Source organism: Pholcus phalangioides, unplaced genomic scaffold (assembly GCF_987345545.1).
Source record: "Pholcus phalangioides strain wild (caught in Gottingen) unplaced genomic scaffold, Ppha-v1.0 ptg000004l_1, whole genome shotgun sequence".
NCBI classification, from domain to species: domain Eukaryota; kingdom Metazoa; phylum Arthropoda; class Arachnida; order Araneae; family Pholcidae; genus Pholcus; species Pholcus phalangioides.
The window spans coordinates 1183048-1209663 of NW_028301597.1; the positions used below are offsets into that span (position 1 = coordinate 1183048).

The 26616-nt window shown below is 35.5% G+C and overlaps 1 protein-coding gene across 2 annotated transcripts in view; it reads left to right on the plus strand.

Annotated features, from left to right (window-relative positions):
- The window catches only part of Lrp4 (LDL receptor related protein 4), a 284958-nt gene that overhangs the window by 241770 nt on the left and 16572 nt on the right, over window positions 1-26616 (plus strand). For both annotated transcript variants that reach the window (XM_089255230.1, XM_089255241.1), the window contains exons 20-29: window positions 2503-2634; window positions 4251-4385; window positions 5163-5421; window positions 6177-6339; window positions 6525-6747; window positions 9065-9190; window positions 9905-10082; window positions 25213-25431; window positions 25614-25857; window positions 25972-26116. In XM_089255230.1, coding sequence (XP_089111356.1) covers window positions 2503-2634; window positions 4251-4385; window positions 5163-5421; window positions 6177-6339; window positions 6525-6747; window positions 9065-9190; window positions 9905-10082; window positions 25213-25431; window positions 25614-25857; window positions 25972-26116 — 1824 coding nt within the window. The remainder of the gene's footprint in view (window positions 1-2502; window positions 2635-4250; window positions 4386-5162; window positions 5422-6176; window positions 6340-6524; window positions 6748-9064; window positions 9191-9904; window positions 10083-25212; window positions 25432-25613; window positions 25858-25971; window positions 26117-26616) is intronic.

Consider the following 26616-nt stretch of genomic DNA (forward strand, 5'->3'; position numbering starts at 1 on the left):
TATTGCACTCAGAAACGTGGAATTTTTTTGTAGGCATCAGCGAGAGAAAACAAAACAGGGGAAACAACTTTGTAATTGGGTTTTTGGGCACAGTGTCCATATAGAAAGATAATTTTTTCTATTTCAATAACTATACCATCTCTTGCAACATGAGGGACATATCTGAATACTTTCACGTTATTTGGATATTTTTTCTAACTGGAAGTATGCCTCTAGGATCAACGGTTCGCCAGTAAAATTCATACCCCTCCCCCCCCCCCCGTTACCTATACACCCTGTATAAAATCGATTTTCTGTCTCTGACTGTGTTTGTGTGTCTACACTCATATGCATATCTTCTCTTTACAAATCTACAATTTTAGACCGACCGTCGCCAAATTTTGCATATATACGAAACAGGACCCGGATTGAATGATAGGCTACTTTAAAAGTTCAGCAGAGATCGGCAAATTCCCGAAATGGGTAAAACACTGTCTGGCACACTGGTTTCTCTACCTCAATAATTGCTTTTAGAATGTTTACTTTGGTTACCGTGGTTCCCTAAGAATGCGTTTCAGACAAGTTTACTCTTTTACAATGATTTTTTTTTTTGTCACTTCTTTAATGCTCGCAGTATATTGAGAAACCCCGGGTTTTAACGCTAGTACGTAATAGAGCTGCTAAAATATTTATTAAGTATCCACAAGGTTTATTATGATTTTTATTATTTTTGAAAAAATCATCCTCTGTTGTTTCTATCCAATTTCATTAAATTGTAACGTCAGTGTTAACAGATACTTATTTGCAAACTCCACTAATTTTGTATTTCCAGAGTAAAAATGCGAAACCCTCCATTTTTTTCCCCCCAACATCACTCATTTTCTCATGCATTAAAATTTAAAAAAAAAACAAAAATGATACCCGAGCATTTCAATTTGACACATTAATCTGAAGCTGACGCAATAAATTATTAACCAGAGCCGTTGCAATTGCTCGTATATTTATATTTTAAAATTATTATTCTTTTCTTTTTTAATCAAAGGCTGAAAACTCATCTTCTCTTCTTTAATTTCAACATGAAAAGAAAAAATGTGACGACGCGTAATTGGAAAAAAAAAATTGTTTAAAAAAAAATAATTTCGCTAATAAAAATTTAAATGAATGGCGGAACAAGTAGCTTCTTTGTAAGTACTGGTTATTTTTTGGACAGATAATCTAATTGTTCGTTAAAAAAAAGTTTAGTGTTTAAAAGCGAGGGGGGGGGAAGTATATTAGTACATGTTGTACATGCTCTCAGGGCAAAACTTTCACTTTTTTTGGTATATTTTACAGTTTTTTTTTTCTTTTTGCTACTAACAAACAAAAAAGTTTTTCTTTCATACTCTCTAATTTGAAGATTTTTTCCCTCTCTATAAACATTGATAAGAGAGTTTTTCTTTGTTTTTTGGTTTATCTGAATATTTTTAAACCTTAATGATGCTATTCTAAATTTTTTTCACGCACAAATGTTTATAATGTCATAGTTTTTTGTTTTCCCTTTGAACAACAAAATATTTTACCTTAATTGAATCGATTTTTGATCTTGTCAGCTTTGTAGAGACTGGTGGTGAAAAATGTACTAACGATTGATGATTTCACATTGTTAATTTATTATACTGTTATTAAAATACATTGAACGTCGTCTTTCATATACATACTGTGAAATTCGATCACCGAGGGCAGTTAGCAGTAATTTTTTATGCGTGATAAAAGATTTGAGTAGATTTTTTAGCTTAAGTTAGTTTTAGTACTTTTGTTAGCTTAAGGCCGGTAGTTCCATTTTTTACGGTAGTTTTTATAATCTCATTTCATTTCTATTCGGATAAAATATTTTAAACCCTCTATGGTTCACTCCCCATAAAAACGTATTAAAATTTTTTTTAAAAATGATATATTGGTACTGTTAGCAAATTTTCTATTGAAACAATCATTAGCCCAGCAATTTATTTAATTAGAGTGAATTTTTTCATAGCTAAAATGGATAATTAAGGGTAAAATATACAGTTTGCCTTGCTTTTGAAGTTATTTGTTTGCCTTGATTATGATTTATAAACAGATGAAATCTTGATTACAAACTTGAACAGTTTTTAATTTTTACAGACTTTTACTTTCAATCTCGTCAATTCTGTGCGATTTTATAAATCTCTGAACACTTAAAATTTCGGCAGCTCTCAAAAAATTACACCAACTCTTTCTAGATTTTGAAAAAGAATATTGTATTTACATAGCGGTATTTTGTACAGAAATGAAACTAAAAGATATATATATACTTTCTAAAATACAAAATAATAGCAAAATGAAAATGGCAGAATGGTTTGTTTTTTTGACCATGTATTTGTCATGTATATTCAAATATACATTAGAACATATAGAGATTTAAATATTTTTTCCCTCCTGTAAATTAAATGTTACGAATAACAAAAATATTTTATCCGAGTCTGATTCTTTTATAACGTCTAAAAATAATCTGTTTCTCTCTTCTAGTGAATAGCATCTGCAGGATAAACAACGGTGGTTGCACCCACTTATGCCTTATTGCTCCCACGCCCAAAACGTATACCTGTAAATGCCCTACTGGTATATTGTTACAGAGTGACGAAAAGACTTGCGCGAAAGGTAAAAGTCATTATTATCCTAGTATTTGTTGTACTGGGAAAAAAAGTTCTTATCCTTTAGCTATAATTCCATTTTTTCTTGCTGGAATGCAGTACATTCATGCCTCAGCTAACGAAAATAATTGGTTCCGTGATCGCATTCGTTACCAAAATGCGATTTCCTATCGTTTCTATGCAAAAAAGACACTAAAAAGAACTATAAAAAAGATAAAAACTGAATGAATTTGAAGGAATTCAAAAAAGAATTTTACTTATAATTTATTAGTGAAGAATTTAAAGGAATTTTACTGTGAAGATCTTTTTATATTCCACACTGTGCATTAATTGCCCAGTGTGGTTCAGAGATGTACCCATACAGGATGTGGTCAACTCATTTCTGTATCTCATACATGGAGATGGAAAAGATAATCTGTTATATTTTCGAATTGTTAAGCTTGGTATCAAGAGTATTATCATGTGCTGAAAACGTTCAAGTCTATGCTTTTTTTTAATGCATTTTCTCACAGCTCAACTCCTGTCTATCGCCAATAATACTGAATAAGTCATGCCGAAAGTGCGCATATGCACCTAACAGTTTTGTTTTAGTGCGTATTTATCAAGTGTGCGTGAATTTTTAGTGCTGTCGTCTATTTTTTTCAAACTATGAGTGTAGTGTAATGATTTAATAGTTGTGGCGTTTGAAAATCTTTTACTTTCTGTGGCAAGACATTTTAACAGTGAGATCGGATCGCATTCGTGCCTCGAAGTTGAGAACCACAGAAAACCAACTTCAGCCGTCCACAACATTTCTTTCTACATGAAATGCTCCAATATCTCTCTAAAAGAAGAAATAGAGATATATCTCGGAATTCATTTTGACTCGGGTATTAATTAATTGATCGTTCTCGAGTGTCAGCAATTCTGATGATGATTGATGTGAAATTTTAGCTCACAACGCGTCTGTTATGTTAGCCGGTGAAGCCACATCCTCCAAAACATTCGCCAGCCGAGGTAGAAATACTAGCCGAACAAAAATACTTTATTAGCCAAAAAATTCGTACGCCGAGGTATCACTGTAGTTATAATTAAATTAGATTAGCTTAAAACCAAAATCTCTTAAATACAATTTCTTTAAAGATGATCATTAGATACCACATTAATGGCATTTGGAAGTCCCGTGAGTGTAACTACACAAAGAACTTTAAATAGCTGAAATGTGTAATGAAATTATGAATAAAAAAAACCAATAAAAATAAAAAGTTGAAAATCTCACAGAATCTTCTGCAATTTTCGTTAATTAATTAATTATTAATACTTGAGAATCGCAAAACGGAATAGCCTACTTGTTTAATTGAATTTCAAGACGATACTCATCATTTGCACACTACTCCATTAAATATGCTTCCGTAAGCTCACGTTTATATTTTTCTTTATTTAATAGACATGATTCGAACAGACTTCAAATGTGAATCCACCACATGCTGCCATTAATCTACGTTCTAAAATGTAAAATGTAAAAAATATTCCTTTCACCTGTCTTTTATCTTTGTATGCGTTGTTTTTTTTCTTCGAAAGAATTAAATTTTGAATTTCTTATGAATTATGACGGAGTAACGGACATGATTTTCAATCCCACAGGAATGAAGAACTTCTTGATTGTGGCCAAGAGAACAGACATTCGGAAAGTATCTTTAGATGTCCCTTACTTATCCGACGTGGTTCTTCCAATCAGTTTAAATAACGCCATTTCTTTAGATGTCGATATCGGAAGAAGTAATGATCTTCATTATCTTTCTTTTATAGTTTTCAAAGATTATCCATACAAAAACTTTAAAAATATTTCTAACATCTGTATGTAGAATACTCTGGAAAAAGAGAGCTTTCGTTATTTATAAAAGAAGTAGGACTCAACCCTTCAAGCGGTTTTTAAGATTTCCCTGATCCACATTATAACGGAAAGCACTGGAATAATGGAAAGCATTGAATTCTCTGTAAAGTCTCACCTTTTTCCAAGAAGAATATGTTACCCGATTTAATTCAGGTGATAAAGACTCCCCCCCCCCCCCCCACTCAACACCGAGAAGAAGAATAATAATAAAACAAGGAAGGAAACAGTAGGAAACAATTCGCAATATTTTTCTATTATTTATACTGTATGCATATTCCTATACTTCCTTGAAGAAAAGAGGGAAAACCACCGTCATTCTCCTTTTGTTATCAAACTTTGGGCAAAAGATGATTCCTCCCTGTAGCAGTTGATCTGGCACGTTGGAAGAGACAGAAAACACACACATTTTATCAGGAGAAGAAAACTCACAACGATACCTGTGCTCGGCATTGCCAAAATAAGAGGGTTTTAAGGAAGTGAAATATCTCGTATTAGCCGAAATACAGGGCATCAAATCAGGCGAGATATCTCGTCATTGCCACTGTAAGAGTTGAGCTTGTCCTGTAGTTAATTCAGGGAATTATGTATGGCATCTGTTGACTATTTTTCAAAATGTGAAGACAACAGATTCAGTCGTATAACTCTGTTTCGACGTTTTACAGAGAGAGTGTACTGGTCCGACATTGGCGAACGTAAAATACAGAGCTCGAAACTTGACGGTACAGAGGTTGTGAACATAGTATCGACGGGCCTTGGCTCTGTGGATTTTTTAGCTGTTGACTCTGCGGGCAGAAAACTGTACTGGACTGATAATCAGAGGAAATGCATCGAAGTGGCTGAACTAGATGGCAGTTCGAGGAAAGTTCTCATATGGAGCAATCTTGACAGCCCCAGAGCGATTGCGTTACACTATGAGCTTGGGTGAGTAAATATCGTGCTTTTGAACTTCGAGAGAACGAATTCACGTAGTCATATATAATTGCAATTAATTCCATGAAATTATATTTTTAAACAATAACGTAGTGTGATTTAGCAAGTGTGATTGTACTATATCCTTTACGAATGGATATAGATAATATATATTTTCTTTAAAAATTGGGTGTCGTCATCCCTTCAGAAATGAGAACTGTTAAAAAAATGAAAATACACATACGTGTACTTCATTCCTAACTCAAAAGTAAAGCAATCAACCCTAATTAATTAATTAATTAATTTAGTTAAAAATTTATTTTCAAAATGCATGTTGACATACAATAAATACTAACCAAACAAATAAAAATTTAACAGCCAGTTTTGCATCAGGTTTGAAGAGGATATAGTGAAGCAGATATTCAATTTATTGAAGTTTTTATAGCGAAGTTTGTTCAATATGAAAATATTGGTTTTGATGAAGGTAAATGAAGAAATGATGAGGGGGGGGAAAGCATTTTCTGAGGGGGAAAAAAGTGACTTTTTGCATTTCTATGTGTGTTTTTGTTTTTTTTTCTTTGTTTTTATATCGAATTTTGGAATGAAGCAAAACCTCTTGAAAGAAAAAAGTAAGAAATTGGGATTCGTGGTATATTTTGTGCAATTCTCTGACTGACTTTTGACGCAGTGGTTCGTACACACTGCTTGCCCGATGTTCATTGATTTTGTATCAAACTTTTATCGCAGTCTGTCATCCATTTCTTCAGGTTAATGTACTGGACAGATTGGGCCAACAAGCCCCGTATCGAGCGGTCGGAGATGGATGGGGGAAAAAGAGATGTCATAATCGATGAAGAACTAGGCTGGCCGAACGGGCTCACAATCGATAAAGTATCATCTTCATTACTCTGGGCAGATGCCAAAGCACACGTGAGTCCTATTCGAGAATTTATTTATATACAGATAGGTATGCAATTTACATTTCTCAATCCGCTTCACGTCCATTTGATAAGGGGAGATTCAAAAATTATATTTAAAACATCGATATCGATGCTTTAATTCAGCACTAATTCTGCGATGATGTATCAGAACTCTTTCATCTTTCCTTTTAACAGGTTATAGAGATTTGTGACCTGGACGGCAGCAATAGAAGAGTTCTTGTGTCTGACATTTCTCACCCTTATGGAGTTGCGGTGACAGGTTCTCACGTTTATTGGACAGATTGGAACGAAAGAGCTATTCTCAGGGCAAACAAGGTCTCGGGGAAAGATCTCGAAAATGTCTGCACGAACTTGCCAAACCTCATGGACATACACGTCATAGAAATCAACAAAACGGGTGAAACATTTCTCTAGTTGACAGTGTCAAACATTTTTTGTCTGGAGGATAACTAAACATCTTTTCTCTTCGGTTTCTTCCTCTCGAAACGTATGGCATAAAGCATCGAGATAAACCCTTATTTGTTAGATAACCTTCAATCTTGACAGAGTGACTGACAAAACCTTTATTCTCCGAAACTATTTGTCCTGAAATGTTTCCATTACGAGTTCAAATATATCAGACATGTGAAAGAAATGAGCTATGTAAATTGATAACGTCGTACGCATTTCAGAATAAAAATCACACAGTCATTTTATTTATTTCTTATAGGTTTAGACTTTCAAAGCCAGTGCGTTAGTATTTGATTTCCAATAATCCATTAGATATGTTGTAATTATCAAAATTGAAGACGTGAGTGCAAGAACCAGGCAGCTCCACTTTTTTCCGATTTTCACTTTTTCACAATTCCCATAAAGAGAAAATCCTCTATTGATTGGTGAAGAACCATACAGCTCCGAGTAATAGCTGTAGGAAAAAAGAGCTGTACTGGTGTCTCATACGGTGCAAGAAACAAGACAGCTTCTGGGGCTGTCTTGTTTCTGCACCAAATCGTTTCAACTTTTGGTCGCTTGGTGGCAGCGCTTTTTGCGTTGCATCGGCCAGTCGTTGGCAACCAGTGATGGTGATGTTAACGATCATGATTTCGGACCACATTTAAAAATGAGCCAATGAACATTGTAATAATAACTGTTGTTTTTAAATGATTTTGGTGGAGTTCTTTTAAAAAATGGACAAAATTTCATAATTATTTTAAAATGTTTCTCTAGATTTTTTCCCCTATAAACTTATTGCAAGTTACTTTATTGTAACCATATAGTTTTAATATGCTAGTAAAGATTTTTTGTTATCCAGTAATATTTTATTGGTAAGCCTGGCAACAAAGTGCTGGTTGGAAAAAACCAGACATCTCCATTCTTTCTTACTCAATTAGAAAGACACCAGGCAAAAAGTTAAAAAAAAAGTAAAACCGGTTTACGATAGAGGAAGGTATATTACTAATGCTCCCAGAAATTGATAAATTTCAAAAATGTAAAGCATTTGTAAAGTGTTTTTGTCTGTACTAAAAATTTAGAAAACTGGAGTTGTCTGGTTCTTGCACCCACGTCTTCAGTTTCATAACCCTTAATTTTGATTAATTTTATTAATTAATTCCAAATTATTAACAAAAGTTATCATTATTGAGTTTGACGTTGTGACCACTGTTGGCCTATGCCCAAAAAACAAATTTTATTTGCAGACGAAATCTTAGAAAGCATCGGTATGATCGTCGACCAGATAGGCATAGAATTAAATCAGTTTACATGGTCATGCTATTATACAAGGTACGATCCATGAGAACTTAGAATAAAATCATGAAAAATCAAGAAATATAGGTACAGCAAAAAATAATTTATATTTTTTCGAAGTATCTTCCATGAGATGGTATGCAATGGTCCCACCATCGTTCAATCCACTCAAGACAAGTAGAGAAAGGTTTTTTTTCCTGGAAGCTGCCTCGATGAACCATGAACAACTAAAATTTCTACCAATTCACGCGCACTTTCTCAGTATGTGCTACCACAAATTTTTCAAAACTGCAACGTAATAAGTAAATTGCAATATTCAAATCATACCGCAACCACCTGGCAGTCCGAATCTTGCACCATGCGATTTCTGGCTGTTTCCGATGTCGAAGAAAAAGCTCAGAAGGAGACTAATTAGTTATTTCAGCTATACAGGGTTAACTGAGACAGTTTCCAGAAAATGCCTCTTCTACTTGCTTTGTAAAGTGGAATGAATGATTGGTCCACTGCATATCATTTGAGAAAAGATACTTTGAAAAAAAAGATAAATTATTTTTCGCTGTACCTATATATTAAAATAAAGTCAAAAAGAAAAGAAAATTAATACCTTTTGAAACTATGACGCAAATGTTACTGGCCTCTGGCATTCCTTTCACTTTTTCCTTATTATGAAATCATTTAGTATCTTACCAATGTCGCAAAATCACTTTAGGCAATGATATATTCCAGTATGTACACCATTATAATGCAAACGATAATTATGTTGACATAACTTGATATTTACTGTATAACTTCGATACTCACTGTTAATACCAAATTAGTGAATAATAATAGCTTATTATGCAAATGTTGCCAAGGGAAAAACAATTTGATAAGCAAGAAGCATTGATGAAAAAATACAAATAAAACTTGCTAAATACATTTATGTCCTTATGTCTAATATTATTTTCTTAATTTTAATGGATAACATTAATTTCTTTTATTGTTATCAGGCATTAGCAAATGCATGGGGCACAACGGTGGTTGCAGTCACTTATGCTTACGAAATGCTTTTGGTTATTCATGCGCATGTCCGACTGGGATAAAAATTCAAGATGATGGGCAAACCTGTGACGAAGGTGAGAAAAGGGCCGAGAAAATCTCTTTTGAAGTTATTATCAACTAAACAAATATATATATTCTTGAAAGAATCACAAGCTGATAATTCAGATGTTTCTTCTTTATAATACGTTGGATCTAGAATCGTAGTAAGTAAGGCTCATTTAAAGAAATTCCAATATAGATCGTGAATACGTTTTACATGTTAGTTTAACCAAAAACATTACAGATAGTATAATTTAGCAAGTATAAGTGAAGATTTTTGTTCATAGTAATATTTAAACGTTCCTTCTCTAACACATTTCCAGTGGAACGATCAAATATCCCCCATTAAAAAATTTGATTAGTAATAAAAAAATGGGAGGCTTCGAAAAGAATTAAAAGAAGCGAAATTGGAAAATACTAGATCATCAAAAGGCCACATTTTATTGGATGGAAAATGATAGTTCAAAATAAGCTGAATGTTTTTTTCTTTTATTATTTTCAGAATTTTTTTTCGGTTTTTGACAACTGTTGTTCTTCCAAATAATGGTTATTTTCCTTAAAAAAGGCAATTTTATTTAAAAATTTATTATTTAAAATTTTTCCTGCGCATTCCATGAGATTCGGTCATTTCCCTGGAAGTGGGCTAGATGTGATGTTCATCTACTACTCCTAAGTTTATAGACAAGACAACCGAAATTTTCGTTTTCATGGAAAATCTCTATTTTTATTCCTTTTTTTTTTTTTAATAGTGCCATCGACGTTCCTGCTTTTCGCGAATCGCGGGAGCTTGCGTCGGATTTCCCTGGATACTGCGGAGAACATGGACGTCCACTTACCAGTTCCCGAAGTATACAATACCGTCGCAGTCGATTTCGATTTCGAAGACAAGAAAATTTACTACTCAGACGTGAAACTCGATGTTATCAGGTAATCTGTTGAGGTGAATGGATTCATTTATTATAGAATGGATCTTTTTTGTTCCTTCATCGGTTTTCGTTTTGCTCAAGAAAAATTTGCATTGAATTCGTTGATAATAATAATTTCTATCGTTGATATCCTTTCTTAAGAAAAGACAATCTGTTTTGTTTTCGTTCACTTAGATTATGTTTCGCTGCATTTATGCCTTTCAAAACGTCAAAAACTTGGAAATGACGAGTCTCTACATGAGAAAAACATGGACGAATGAACAAACAGGAACTAAATCCGCAAATTCCAATTAATTCTGCTGTTTTACTTCTTACTGAAATGGGATTTCTAATCTAACACAACTACAAAAATTTGTTAAACATACAAATGCATGAAATGTTCTTGCCAAAACTTCTTTCCGGTCATCTCGAATATTATTAATGTTACAAGACAGTTTTTGCTTCTTTTTTTTTTCACTAACATCATCGGGCAATTTGTCTATTGTGACCTTGTATTTGGTGTTCTCGTTTTTTCATCGCTAATGGTTTGCGTTTCTTTGTGATTCGATAAGCTAATACAGTATACGCCGCTTAATGTAATAACATCAAGACCTGGAGTTTCTGATAACAATAACCGATTGATAACTATATCCGAAAGAAATTGAAAATTGAATGTAATGACCGTACGTCCCGTTTAAAAATGAGTTTTTCGTTTCCGCATAAGTGGTTGCAAAATGTTGCACGAAGCCACTTCCTTATTTTGTTCTAAAACAGGCTTTTAGCTAAAATCCTGCGTTTATTATTATAACAATTATTATTCAGCCATTAATGAGAAATTTGTCACTGTGTAATGCGTTAGTGAATTACGATAACTTTTTTTTAATGTAAGCAAATCCCTTTCCTGTACGTTCCATTCCCTTGAGGAAGTCTTTCGGCAGAGTAACTTTGAAACTGAAAGAAACTGACCAAGAACTGAAGGAATGGCTTTTTTTGTTATTAATCCTTTTAGCGGCAATTAGAAATTTATTAAACTCTCTTTAAAATGCCGTATCTTTTTAAATGAAATAGGCTTTCTGCCAATTTCCAGCAGGTGCAAACTAAGGAGTATAGGGAAAAGTTTTCCATTGAGAAAACAACTTCACAAAATATCTGGTGGTGTCAGTGATAAAATAAGAGGCTTTTATGGAAGCGAGATATCTCGTCATTGCCGCTTAAAGGGTTAAAGAAATACTATAAGCATATCGGGATGAATCGAGAAGCTATTCATACTTGGATAAGACAACTATAAGTATTTTTTTCATGGGCAGTGTATAATATTTTATCATGTAGCCTATATATAGTTTTTATAATTGCACTTTTAACTAGGTTGCTATATTTTAGAAATATGTGACACATTTGTTATAGGCTATTTTGTATCTTTTTTTTTTCAGCCACCTCGTTGGGCTTGTTGCAGCCTTGTATTTGTATTTCTGTAAATTACATTTGTTTTTCCCCCACTATAGGTACGCCATCGCAAAAGTACCTTTATAAGCGTACATGGATTATAGCGGCTACTACTGCCCGAATAAGACAATATGAACCGAGTACGGGAATGTTTCTAAACAAGAGGGGGGGGGGGTACACCTTCTGACCTTCTACATGATCTTCCAGGTTGATAATGTTAACTTATGGGGGCTGGATCTACTTCAACCTTGGCTTCAAAATTCAGGAAAAAAAATTTAGATCACAAAAAAGAATCGAAGACATAAATCGAAGTCCCGACAACTGCAAACGAATTCTTTTTCCATGATATTAGTCTGTTCCGTGCTGTGCGAAAGTGATAACAATACCCGAATAATAACATTATCCGTGTTTTATATAAGCGACGCCTACTGTATTTCTGGCTTCATCCGATCGGACTTACTATAATCAGAAGTGAAAAATCCATAACAAAATTTGTATCTAGATCGTATCAGTACTGCGAATCGTATTTAGTACGTGAAAATGTTGTTATCAGCGAATTATTATCAGAAACGTTGAGGAAAAAATTGGTGGTTACGGCTGTTTCCTATCGAACTACCAAATGCTGCTGCATTTAGATTCACGCTAAATAAAACAAGAACAAGAGCAAAAAAATGGTTGGTCTTTTCTTCTGCTGAATTTTTTTTTATTTTTCAAGAGAAATCGCCTGTACCTTTTTCAGTGGACAACACGCTGCTTTTAGTGTGGATATATATTTGCTCCGCGGTGACCAAGAAAGAAAAGCGGCGAAAATGTGTCATTCTAACCTAGATTTATGGACCTGGGTTATCTCACTTTCCGGACCATTGTATCCAGCCCACACAAGGGAGGAGAAAAAAATGTGTTGTTACTCCCCCCCCCCCTTTTTTTTTACCATTCCAAAAGGAATTTTTTGTCCCTTTTGTTCACTATTTCCGGGAGGCCATGGTTCGTTTCATAAACAGGAGCCATGGAAATATATTATACAATATGCGTGTGTATGAATGCTCGTGTACGTGCGTGAATACTAAAAAATAGAATTCCTGTTGATAGAAGTGATGTTATTCATGGTTATTTCCAGAACTCTATAAGATATTCATGTTCAGTTGCGTAGTCTTTTTCGTTCACTGGTGTCATAAAGTTCAAAGTTTCATTTTGAAAAATCAAAAATTGGTCAGCTACGGAAATTATTCATGAGACTAGACTTCGATAAGAAACCACATCATACATATTTACAGCATAAAGTTTCGCATTGGGCAAACAAACTTGGTACAGTAAAATCTCTCTTTTGTGGACATCAGTGGAAAAAAAATTCGTCCGTAAAAGAGGGGTAACCATTAATCGTGGATTGGAAATACATACTTTTAGTATACAAGGGGAAATTATTATTTCACCGCAAAAGAGGGGTGACCGCATCTTAGGGGGTTGTTCGTTAAGAGGGGTTTTATTTTTACTGTATTAATGAATTTCGTGTATCTGAAATCTAAGAAATGATTGCATACATAGATTGGTGCGAAAGTAAATATGCTTTTAAGAATGGCAAAGTAGCTAGAGTTGGCACGTATTGAAAACATTTAACATTGCACATACACAGTCTGTCCAGTTGGAAAGGTGACTGATAAGAAACAAAATAAAAGACAATGGTTTATTTTTTACTTACTCTAACTTTTATTCAAAATAGACTGCTTGTGAGTCAATACATCACTGGAAGCAATTGCAAAACTTTTTGAAGCACTCCTGAAACTCATTCTTTGGAATTGCCTCGAGAATCGTGGTCGTAGCCTTCTGGATGTGTCTAAAATCGTGTCGAAACGCTTTCTTTTCATTGCCAGTTTTAGTTTTGGAAATAGCCAGAAGTCGCATGGAGCTAAATCAGGTGAGTGATCCAGCACCACAATCCTTTTTTTTTTTTTTTTGGGCCAAGAAAGCACGCACAATCTTGCATTTATGGGCCGGTGCATTGTCGTGCAACAACGAGCATGTCCCTTGTTCCCAATATTCGCGTTGAACTCGAACAATTCTAGCCCATTAACGATTTAAAACACCTACGTAATAGTACCACGAATCCACCTCTGCCCAGTTAGCAAGAGACTAGGTCAGTGAGTGATCCGGAGTGTTTGCAGTCACGTGAATGAGCAAAAAGAGTGACGCAAAGCGTTTGAAATCATGTGAATGGCTGAAAGAGTGACATTAAAGCGTGTGCAAGCATGGGAATGACCAAAAGAGTGATCTAGAGGTGTACAGTGCGAGCTTCTGAATCTCCAAAAGAATGACCTAGGGCATGTGTAAACGTGTAAATGATCATACGAATAACCCAGCAAGGAACCATGTCAGTGAGCAACATAAAGAGTGACCTAGAGTGTGTGCCAGCATGTGAGTGACCAAAACACTGTGCAAGCAGATGAATGACCAAACGAGTGACTTATGAAGTCTGTGAGCATGGGAGTGACCAAAAGAATGACTTAGAAACATGGGTGCGCTTGTTGCAGTCGTGGGAAGAAAACCGCGTTATAACATAGGGTGGCGAATTCCGGGAAAGATTAGTCAAGAAAATTTTACTAGAGTGGGAGACGGGCGGCAAAACCATATATGCGCCTCTGGATGGAAGTCTGAGTATAGAACAGTGGTTCCCAAAGTGTGGGGCGCAAGAGATTCTCCTGTATAGAAACGTTCAAATAAAAAAATTCCTTTCCCTTTTTCTCAATGTAAATAAAAAACAAATACAGTATTTCAAAACAAAAACAATGCCTTTACTCAACTGAGCTATTTACCATGCTTCATATAATGTAATTTCATCAAATTCTACATGTAATCAATATATCGCGCAAATTGCAACCGAGAGGAAAAACACGTTCAGAAAATAATCACTAACAAAAAAATCGAAATCGGATCGGTATATATATATATATATATACAGGTTGTATCGCTCATAAATTTTTTGTCAAAAGGGGGTCGCGGTTAAACAATTTTGGGAACCTCCGGTGAACAGTATAGAGCATAGTTTCCCGAACTTTGCATACCATTGCCCCCTTCATCAGCAATGTTTTTCCTTTCATCGCCCCCAACTCAAATGAACCCGAACTCATAGGATCCTATGTTAAGTCTATGGCTTCTATCGCCCCCAGGGACCATTCCATCGCCCACCTTAGGAACACTGGTACAGAGGTACCCATGAAAAATTCATTTCTAGATGCTCACCAGACATTTCAGCCTAAGGAATCACAGCTCCAAGATCAAGGAAGGCTTTAAAATACGAGCGTTTTTTTTTTGTTTTTTTTTTTTTTAAGATGATTACTTTCGATTTTTGCATCCATTGAAAATTTGTCCCAGAGAAAACCCCGATATCGTGTGTCAAATATTTAATCAATTGTAAAATATTATAAAAATTTCTAAAATAGAAAAATAAATATGAGCGTAATTTTTTTTCTTTCGTAGTGTTTATTTGAAATTGCCTATTATTATTACTTTCCAAAAATGTTATATTCCTTCTAAAGATATAGGCTCGGAGATATGAGATGGAACAAGGCTCAGCTTATTTATCAATGCATATCGTGTATGTATCTAGCGGAAATATAGTTTCATGCGGTTTTCTCTTCATATCGGAATGTATCAGAGCTGGATGCGCATATCTCAAATCTAGTTTTATGTCCACGTAGATGGACGTTGCAACTTTTTTTTTTTGCGGAGAGTTTCATTCGAAGCGTTAAAAGGAAGTGCAGGAATGGTGTTGGTTTTTTTTTTTTCGTACCACTTTGGGGAATAGAATTCTACGAAAAGGAGATGAAATAAATCAGTAGTTCATCTTATACTATTCGTGCGAGGAGAAAAAAAAAATCGGACAACCGAGGAGACGATGACAGGACGGACATGTAGAGTAGATATGCGATCCTTGTTGAAAATGAAATTCAAATCCTTGTGAAATGTGATAGGCGTTTCTCAATATCGCAATGATTTCCGATACGGACAATACCATGATATATGTACTCGTATACACACACACATACATACGTATGTAAAAAAAAGTGAGAAAGGATTGTGGAAGCTATTTCCATGACACATGTCAAAATGGAAAAAGGAAAAAAAAAGGATGAAGAAGAAAGATTCTTGGCATCTGACGACTTGCGATTTCGTATGCATTCCATGTCAACACTTTTCACAATATTTTTTCGGTTCGCCCATCCTCCCCTTTTTTCTCTTTTTTTTTTTCTTTTACTCGAACGAATGCTTCTGACATCGAGCTTATCCAAGATAAGAAAATCCACGATAACAAAAAAAAAATTGCATTTTTCACAAAGTGTGAAAGTTTGAGACGTGTATATACAAATTCAGCACTTATTCAAATATCTGTTCTGTCTTCTCAGAAATTTCGAGATTAATTCATTCATAACAGTAGGGTACGAGAGAAAAATTCCTGTTACATTCTTTTACGCATCCATCAACGCTATGAAAATTTCATTTTCAAGAAAACACGTATCTATTGAGTGATTCTTAACCTTTAAATGTATGTAACTTTTAATATACGTAGTTTTGCATATGTGTATAAAGGGTTTTTTAAACGTTACTAACTACATTCATTACTGAGGTTCATTACATTCATAACTGAGATGAAAATTCGTAATTGCCTTTGTGGCCGTACGAGTAATTTCGATGATTTGTTAAAAATTTTTGGTTGCATTTCTTTTCTCTTTTACCTTGAACTTTGCAATCGAATTTTTCGTTACTATAGTTTGACGTTCTTTGTGATTCAAACTATAGTATGTATTGAAGTAATATTTATTTGGAAAATAAATATTACTTCAATACATTTATTTTATGTGTGATTTTTGAGGCTTTGCATGTCTTTAATGAGGCCCTATATGCATGGCCCCCCACAAAGATGGGGCTGACAGGGCTCCAGCCCTATGGCCCGTGTTGAATCTCACAATTTTTTTGTTTTTCACGCTATAAACTCATCATTAAGAGACCCGTGAAGGTCTAGTCTGGGGGCCCCGAAAAAGATCTCAGCCTAGGAGTGCCCCTGCTCCATGATGTGGGGGGACCATGCAGTACAATTCAAAATAGATTTTTTTTTAATGATTTTTCCGGCTTTCTATACGTGTTGTTAACTATGAAAAAAATTATCTGCTTAGAATTTGAAAAAAAAGATGCAAGAATTTGAGAAAGTAGCAAAATTCTAGGTTTGCAAAGTTATCCCATTTTCAGCACCAAGCGTCCTGTTGCAACATTGCCCAGTTATATTACTAAACCAACATAAAATTCACCTCTAAAAGTGATTGTGAGAGAAGATTATATGCTGTATCAAAAGCAAAATAAGTAGTTTTTACACCCCTTTGAATAAATGGGCAGGGCGAGACACTTTTGGAGACTAGCAAAAACTCCTATTCTGCAAGCCGAAAACAAAAACACTGATGAAAGCCTGTAAATAACTGGTGAGACTGAAAACATACGAAAACTATCATTCAATGTGTTCTCTGTGTGATGAAAACATTGTTGCCTCTATTGGTTAGTTCAGGAAGTTGGCAAGGTGCAAAACATCATTTTCAAAAACTAGCAAAGTTATCCCGGTTGATGGTATTTTCAGAGCAAGATTTCTAAAATTTGATAGTGATTAGTCATCGCTTTCGTTATCTGGCCCATTCTATATGTATGCATATGAAAACGTAATTTGTTAAGAAATTGCTTATTCACTTTTTTCCCGAATCTCAAAATGTCTCTGAAATCCAAATATATTACCCATATAAATTGCTGCCACAATAATTGTGATATCACCGATTTGTCTCTAGGGCATTGAATATATTGCGAACTCTCTTGTAAATTCTTCAAACTATGCATGAGAAAGGCAACATCATATTTAACTGAATCATAGAAATGATTTAAGGTCTCTGATGTGAAACTACGCTTCGGGGTTGTACTTCTGTTGAAGAGATTTTCATTTCACGATTGCCACTGGCCATGTAATATTCATTTTCATTTTAACTGGGGTTTTTACAATAAAAAAAAAATAATGAAACTAGTCAATCTTTAAAAGAAATTCACTATGAATCCATTTAAATATTTATTGGGGTGTCATTTCAGAAGTTCCTCACCATCTACGAGAGACGTTCGGAATTAGATTTCTAGACATTTATTTAAATGTTTCATTCAGCAAAAAAAAAATATTGGACTAAAGTTTGATTTGTTTTTTCTAATTTAAGAATAAAAAAACTGAAATGACGTGAAAGAGAAAAATTACTGAGAGATTTGTAATATAATGAAGTTATACAACGTTATTTTTGTAATTTATTGCAAAACAGTGTTGTCATGTAGGATTATTTGTGGAAAAAAATTACCACTTGCGTAATAGGCGCAATTTAATCATATTTGGTTGAGGAAAAACTAGGGCCGACAGTCGATGAAAATTTTAATCGATTAATCGAATATTTTTGAACACTAACCATTCATAACAAATGTAGTTTTATAAGGGGACGTCGTGTCGGAGGTGCGTCTCATTTCCGTGAGGTGGCGGAATATCCCTATACACTTGATATTGGAGGGGTTGTCCAATTTATACACGAAACTACGGAACTTAACGAAGAAGCCTTTATTTCGAAGCACACTCAAAACAGACAACCTTTCAGGACGGAAGCCACATTCCAACTCACGTTCTCTTCTTTTGGAAGATAGATTTTCTCTTCTCACCTTCTTTTAACAACGTATAAACAAACAAAGCATATTATGTGGTATAAGACCACAGAGTTAGTAAAAATGTCCATACTGGAAAAATAGATTCGTTACAGTATTATATTGGTCACTATCACGGGGTAGTAAGGAAAGTCCCAGGCCAAATTTTACTGGCGAATCGCTAATAATAGAGGCCTACTTCCAGTTATAAAAGGTATCCAAATATCATGTAGAACTTACATACGTCATTCATATTGCCAGGGGTTGTATAATAGTTATTGAAATATAAAAATTAACTTTTTATACGGACACTCTGTCCTCAAAAACCCAGTTAGAAAATTTTTGCCCTGTCTATTCTGAGACAAACAAACAAAATTCACGTTCCTAAGTGCAATATTCACTAAGATATTTGTTTTTAAAAATTGGAATAAAATTTAGAAATATCAATACAAATACAAAAAGACCGCAACAGGCAAAATTTCCAACGAGGTGGCTGAAAATTTATGCCCATAAATAATATGGATGTCAAATATCACCAAAATACCCTATATAAAAGCATATATATCACCAAAAAAATAACGATAATGATAATAATTAATAGTATATAATACACTGCCCGTAAAAAATATTGTTTCATCTAAATATGGATAGCTTCTCGATTTACCCTACTATGTTTATCGTACTTCTTTTTAAACGTGTCAATTGTGTTTGCGACCCCCCGGAAGTTAGCTATTCCATTTATCAACAACCCTATTAGAGGGGGGAAAACTCACTGCGACGCCACAACCTGGAATTGTCCCTTACTAAACGATATTGATTTCCCCTCGTCGAACCAATCGATTGATTGTGTATTAATAATTCATGGTCCATCCTATCCATCCCGTTGAAATTTTAAACACATCGATCATATATATCCCCCCCCCTCCCTCCGACACCTGCGTTTCTTCAATGCAAACACATTCAAGAAATCAAGTCTTTCTTCGTAGCTCAAGCCTTGTGTGCTAACAAGAGCACGCGTAGCTTTTGAACGAACCGCATAAATAAGGGAAAGAAGCGTTGTCCGTTAATTTATGCTGTTCTTTCCCCACTTTTCTCCGATTGTTGAATTAAAAAATATCTCAACGAATATTGCACTTAGAAACGCGGAATTTTTCTCTCTCTGTCTCAGAAGAGACTTGGCAACAAATTTCTGATTGGGGACTTTTGAGGATAGGGTGTTCGTATAAAAAATGAATTTTTATAATTTAATAACTATATTAATAACCCTTGCAATACGAATAGCGTTATATCTGAGTTCTACATATTATTTGTATACTTTTTCTGACTGGAAGTATGCCTCTAGGATCAATGGTTCTCGAGTAAAATGTGGCGTATATATAGGAACTTTTTCCTTTTCCTTACTACCCTGCATAATATTAATTGATGCTATATATTTTTTTTCCATTTTTCACGCACCTATTTTCTAGATGTAAACGAATATATGAATAGATTAAGAAAGTCTAGTCGCCAGTATGAAGCAGTTCAATATGCTGAACATACTTGTTACATCCTGGTGTACATATAATATATGCACACACACACGTGTGTAAATATATATATATATAGAAAATGTGGTTAGTCCACCGATTTCGAAACTAGGAAATGTTTCGATAACTAATAATTTCGGTTTTAACTAAACTCTCGATCTTCATACTGTTGCTTGTTTCCCTTAAAAACTGAGAAATATCGGAGAGGTGTTTCCGCTCCTAAATGGTACTGGAAGAAAAGGATGCTGATCCTGCTCCCCGAACGCCAAAATTGTCCTTCCTAATGGAGACAATATGTGTATTTTGTGCTTTTCTTTCAGAAAATCCCATCAAACTCACTTCGGAACTGAAATCGTCATTAGTTTTCGTGGAATCTATTTATATTCCCCAATGCCGAAAAATTTGATAAAATTATTGATTCAAGAATATTCAAATATGGTTATTAGTCTAAAATGTATTGTGTACAGGAACATAATTTAAGACATCTAATCGGTTTGGTTAAGTAAATCAAGTTAATTTACAAACTTTTAATGAAATTTTTAATCAAATTTTAATCGGATTGATCGAATCGATTAATTCAACTGATATTTTTAACTGCGATTAACAATTGATCGATTAATCAGACTAATTCTAGAAAAAACCAGGCATAATTATCCTTTCTGGGCTAGAACAGTAGAAAATGGAAATGAGATTTTTCAATGTAATAAATGATGATAAAACATTTTCACACACTTTCTTCTTGATATTGTTTATTCTTGAATTAGAGTTCTTTAACTAGCTAATTTAAGAAATCTAATTTAATTTGTTAAAGTCAGAACAAACTAAATTTAATTTGCTGAATTCGAAGTTCATTCCTTCTTAAATTGGCAAAGACTCGCCCAACTCCGAGCATAACTAGATGCTCGAGGATATTCAAGCAAAAATCCACTGTGATTGCAAAGTTATGTTAACTATTTATTGTTTTTTTTTTCAATGTGTTGTAAGAGTCGCAAGCTTGAATATAACGACGGTACATCAAAAAGATGACTCAATAAGCAACATAGACTTGAGAGCAGGGGGCACTCAACCTTTTCAGTCCGGAAGCGGAGATCTCTACCACCCGCGGGCCGAAAACACATACATAGTTGGTGACTATTTGATCATATTTTACGAAACATTCCCGTAATTTTGGCCATCTGCACTTCCCGTTTCTTATAAAACGTCTCATCCCCCCCCCCTCCTTTTTTTCAGCAAGGCTTAGTTGAACTTTCAAAATCAAGAATTTTAAGAATATTTTCGTGATTTGCTGCATATTATGATAATTGTATCTATCATAAATTATAAGTTTTAGGTAAGAGATAAATTAAAATCATAATTAGTGATAGTCGTATAAATGTATTCATCTGATATATCTGTCGAACACATGCGGTGATTTTTTTTTTTTTTGGTGAATTGTATTTTTATTCATTATGACTTGCAGTAGCCGTCTTCTCTTTCCCGCCATTGGCGATTTATCAGTAATTTTATCTGTAGATAGCAACTTTACTTGCCTTTGTTAATTTTTTCGGCTGTAATTTGCATCTTGACTTGCGACAATAACTGGCAATGTATGTATCCTGATACATACTTTATCGATCCCGAATATGGTAAGAAAATATGGCCAGCCCAGGTTCGTGTTGCGTGTAGTGATACTTTTTTACCAGAACACCTTTCGCAGGCCGGATGGAACCCTTTGGCAGTCCGGATATTGTACACTCCCTGCTTAAAAGAAAGTCTTGGTCTGTCTTTGATTCGATTACACAGGGAGTCCTGTAAGTGCTAATGCGGCCTGTATCTCATCAACCGTCCGTCGTAGAGATATGATTCCAATTTAAAAAATGCTCAAAAAAAGTTAAAAAATTACCCTGTGCCAGTTTTGAGATTGAAAATACAGTGCGTCAGGAAACAAAAAATTTAAATTTTTATACGATCTCCCTTGTCCTTTAACTTACAATTAGAAAGTTGTTGCCCTGTATCTCCTGGGTCAATCAGAAAAAATTCCGTGTTTCTAATTGCGATATTACCTGAGATATTTGAATTAAAAAATCTGAGAAAAGTTACACATGAACAGCAAAACTAACCGACACAACGCTCCTTTCCCTCATTTATGCTGTCCTTTCCCAGATTTTCTCCGATTTTTGTATTCAAATATCTCAGCAAGTATTGCAGAAGGAGGGGGTGTGGCGGCATGGAGAGTAGAGAAAGATAATAAACTGTGTTTGTCCAACGCAGACCATCCAACCCCCCCCCCCCCCACTTACCTTTATTTTCTTACACGGCCGAACCTCTGTTGACGTCCCTTCCACCGCCACCACAGCCCATCTGCTTCTCGGCCTTCTTCACACAATCAGCTAGCGGGAAAAAGAAAGAAGGAAGTTGGGTTTTGAGAAAGAAGAAAGTGTTTCACTTTCTGTGATGAATTTCCTTTCCTTCACAGAAATTCACTGTCATGTCGCTATAGAAGTTCCACTTCAATAAACGTTTCATCTTCATAATTCGAAACATCCTGGAAGATAAAGCCTATGTGCATTCATTCGATTTCTTCTTTCTCCTTCTGACGCGTTCAATGGATGGAATATATCTGACATGGGCGATTTTCATGTTCATTTACAATAGCGTCAGAAAAACTTCAGAACTTATGTTGAAGAGAAAAATTGTCGAATCCCTCGCATCTCTCTCGCTCTTTTTGACCCATTCATCGAGTGCTGGAGCATTATTTTCTCTTCGCTTGCGATGAGTGATATACTGAGAACTTTAAGTCATTTTTCGTGTTTTTATTGAATGCATAGCAAAGAGGTGAAGAAATGCGTCTAGTGTAATTATGTGTGACATTTCACATATATCCTTAACATGCGATTTAATAGTACTTCGATTTGGAAGTGACGACGCTTAGGGGTTCTTTGCGAGAGAAAAAAAGTGTGTGTGTGTGGGGGTTGGAGGAATCGTGTGGTTCTATTTCAACTTTTAGCTGTGGGCATCTCTTGGTTAACGATCATTAGAGCGTAATCGACCGGAAACGGAGACTTGGCCAGAAGCCCAGAACAACCATAAAAATACGACATTCGGTTGCCCCGTCACGTTCACATCACCTCTATTGAAGAGATAAAACTAAGACCGTATGCTGTAGCACTTACACTCGGCAATTTCTACGCTGCGATGACTGGACTAGAAGATCATTTCTCCAGACGTTACGCGCTGCATCTTTATGGAAAGTACAATGTATGACTTCTTTTTCGAATTTTCTCCACTCATACTTTTCCACTAAATGTCAGCATGCTGTGAGAGACCATTTTTTTTTTCTGTCATTCAAACACCCTTATTCTTTATCGCGTTTACTTTTTTTCTGACTGTAGAATTTCATAGGAGTGAAAATCATAACTTACAGTCACAATACGTATAGCTATTTTCTACTTTTTTAAAACCAGTTGAAAAAGGTAAGATAACTATGAGTGAATAGGGAAAGACGTTAAGACTTGTATTAAATTTTTTTATACGTACGTATTCCAGATAAGTACCGCTATTTTTTCTTCCAAAAACAAAGACTCGAGCAGTTTTTAAACTCTCGGCTATTAGGTTCCGTTATTACTACTAATAAAACTGCTAAACTGTGCCTGCGCCTCATAAACATTCCTCCGAGGCAGGGGTTTCCAACGCAGATGTTCCAGCCTTAAGGCTGTTCAGCGAAACCGTTGATGATAATAATGCTCTACGAAACTGAAACGAATTTTTTAATATTTACCCCAAAAAAAAGTTGGTCCCTACTGTTGTCTCAACAGAATCATAGCCTCAGGGCAAAGTGAAAGAGGGCTTAAGCACCACCTCTTAATCAGGGTTGTACGCAGGACCGACCTTTCAAGGGAGCACAAAAGTCTCTGGGGTGCACAAATGGTCTTGCAAAAAATGTTGAGTTACCACCCTTGAAAAAGCATTACAATTAACAGAAAGTGGTTAAAATAGCGCGTAAAAGGTATTTTCTTGTATGTAAAAGATATTTTAATTTTTTTACCCAAAATATTGAATTTCATTTTAATTTTTGGTCTACTTGGGAGGGGACCCCGCTTCCCCCATGCATAGGTCTCTGCTGTTAATATACTAATTTGTTATCATAAATCATTGTGTCAGATCTTATCGTGGAACTCCTATTCAACTGAGAATCCCCGCATGGCCCCCTACAAGGGGTTAGAACATTCAGGGCTCCAGCCCGGCACCCGAAATTTTTTTTATCATTTTTGTGTGTTTTTCACACTATAAGTTTTTATGGGGGGGGGGGCACCAATGATCTCAGCAATTGGTATATGCCGGAATGTACGTGTTGTTAGCCTAAAGTGTTGTTTCTGTTTCAATGCTTGTTATGTGTAGTGCTGCCGTCTGCTATTCCAACTATGGGTGAAGTGAAATGATTGAATAAGTATCGTTGTAGGCCTGTTGCTCTCTGTGGAGAGACTCTTTAACGGGGAGATCGGCTCGCATTTGCGCCTTAAAGTTGAAAACCACAGAAAAGAAAAAGATCACCTTATCGTGCCCGATTGAACTCATGATTGGGACTCAAGAGCTTGTCAAGCTCTGTCATCATATTGGAGCATATTCACGAATCAAGAGCTTTGATTGTAACCATCACCAGTGCTCTCATCCAAAAACTCGTGCATGTGCTTTAAATAATCATGAAAATGCTCGAAATAATCATGATGCGAAATAATCATTTAATCATAGTGTGTTTATCTGTGTTGTCGGTTTTTTACACTATAAATTCACTATAGAGGAGGCCCCATGAAAGATCTCAGTTAGAGGAGGGGGGCATGATGAGCACCGAGATGCACGCGGAAAAAAGAAAAAATTTATTCCTACATGAAATGTAGTAATAAACTTACTCTATAACTTTTTTTTTGTTTTTTTTTTTGTTTTTGTTTTTTTCCAGATGTCGAGTCCATCACGACGGCCACGCGGCCGCATAACTGCAAGGTTCAGATAATAGAAAAATCTCGGAAGTTTTGGAAGCAGCGTGTTTAGGCCAGTACCGTAATTTCCTACGTATGATCCGCAGTTGCAAAATTTTTGCCCTTTTCATATTAAATATTGTCCTGTAATTCACAGTAGCGTAAAATTCTATTGTGAAAATTCCATTCATTAATTACGAAATCTTGAAGAATATAAGAGGTTGTGTTTTACGTTTGTGTGGAAAAGAAAGGCCAATTTTTCTACTTTACATCTATGACGATGATGATTTAGTCTTTGGTAATGGGTTTTTCTAATTGAAAGAAGGATGTCATCACGAGAAAGGATGATAGAATCTTTTAAAATGCTTACTCATCTTCCTGACACAAAAAAAAAATATCACTGAAAACCTGTGTTCATCATAACCTCGTTATGATCATAAAAAAATGAAGTTTGACATTTTTAGTATTGCAAATACATAAAATTACAGTATATTCGTAAATCAGTTTAACAACCCGTGCTTTCTCTCTTCAACAGGAGAGTCAATCTGAACGGTACTCAAATGGAGACCCTCATAAGCAAAAATCTTGTCGTCGCTGATGGAATAGCAGTCGATTGGGTCGCGAAAAATCTCTACTGGACAGACACGGGTCGTAACGTCATTGAAGTTTCCAGAACGGATGGTTCCTGTAGGAAAGTAGTCGTGGATCTAGACTTGGATGAGCCTAGAGCCATTGTTCTTCATCCAAGAAAAGGGTAAGAAGAATTTTCTCTTAGGGAATCGATTAATTTTAACTGATTTATTTTGTTATATTTGTTATTATTACAGTAGAACCTCTCTTTCGCGGACAACGGCGGGACAAAAAAACTCGTCCGTAAAAGAGGGGTTTCACTGTATTTGTTATTATTTCCTTCAATTGTTATCATTTTTAATTAAGCTACATATATTGGTCCGACTGGGGGAAGCCACCAAAAATCGAGCGAGCTTATTTAGACGGCAACGGTCGTCAGGTCATAGTGGCGTCAGACCTTGGTTGGCCCAATGGACTGACAATTGACTACGACAGTCGAAAGCTGTATTGGGCTGACGCACAGCTGGATAGGATAGAAAGATCTGACTTGAACGGCAAGAACCGCATGCATGTCGTCCACGACGTCGCTCATCCTTTCGGCCTGACACAGGTTTGTGATGCATTTTGACTAGCTCGGTAAAACCATTCATTTCATTCTGTACGCATGTATTTGAAGTTCATCCTTATTGAATTAAATTTTAATCATTCATTATCATCTCTTTAGTTCGGACCGTACATATTCTGGACGGACTGGAACATCAAGTCAATCGAACGCGCGGATAAAGACAGCGGCCGAAATAGGACTATTTTACGAGATAATATTGGATACCTAATGGAAATCAAAATGGTTGCTTCCGCCAGGCAAAAAGGCAAGCATTCGAAGAGAAATATAGGTTTTTTTGTATATATGGTACTTTTCCACAAACATTTACTTCCTATCATTGCCGAAAAACAATTATTTCCCGTAATAATTACTTAGTTTGATCATTTAATCATTTTTGTCGCACCGCGGTCATTTCCTGCACCCGAGGGCTAATTAGACCGGGACCTCCACTTTATTGCCGATTCCGAACGGCACCCTTTTTTATACTCACTGAGAGATTGGTGCACTAACCCCTTGATGTGGGGCTCCCTGCGGTAGCAATATTTTTCTGTGGTCATGTCGCCGTTTCTGTTGTACCCCTGCGGCAGGAAAGTTTTCTGACAAGGACGAAACGGTATCGAACTCGCGGCACCTCCAAACATCCTTTGGTACTTCAGGCGAGTATCTTATCGACCTGGGCTACCGCGCCCTATTTACGTAGTGTCTGAATTTCGCTATTGGCTTAAAATTGCTTTTAGAGAGTTTTTGGTAGCGTTTCCTAATAAT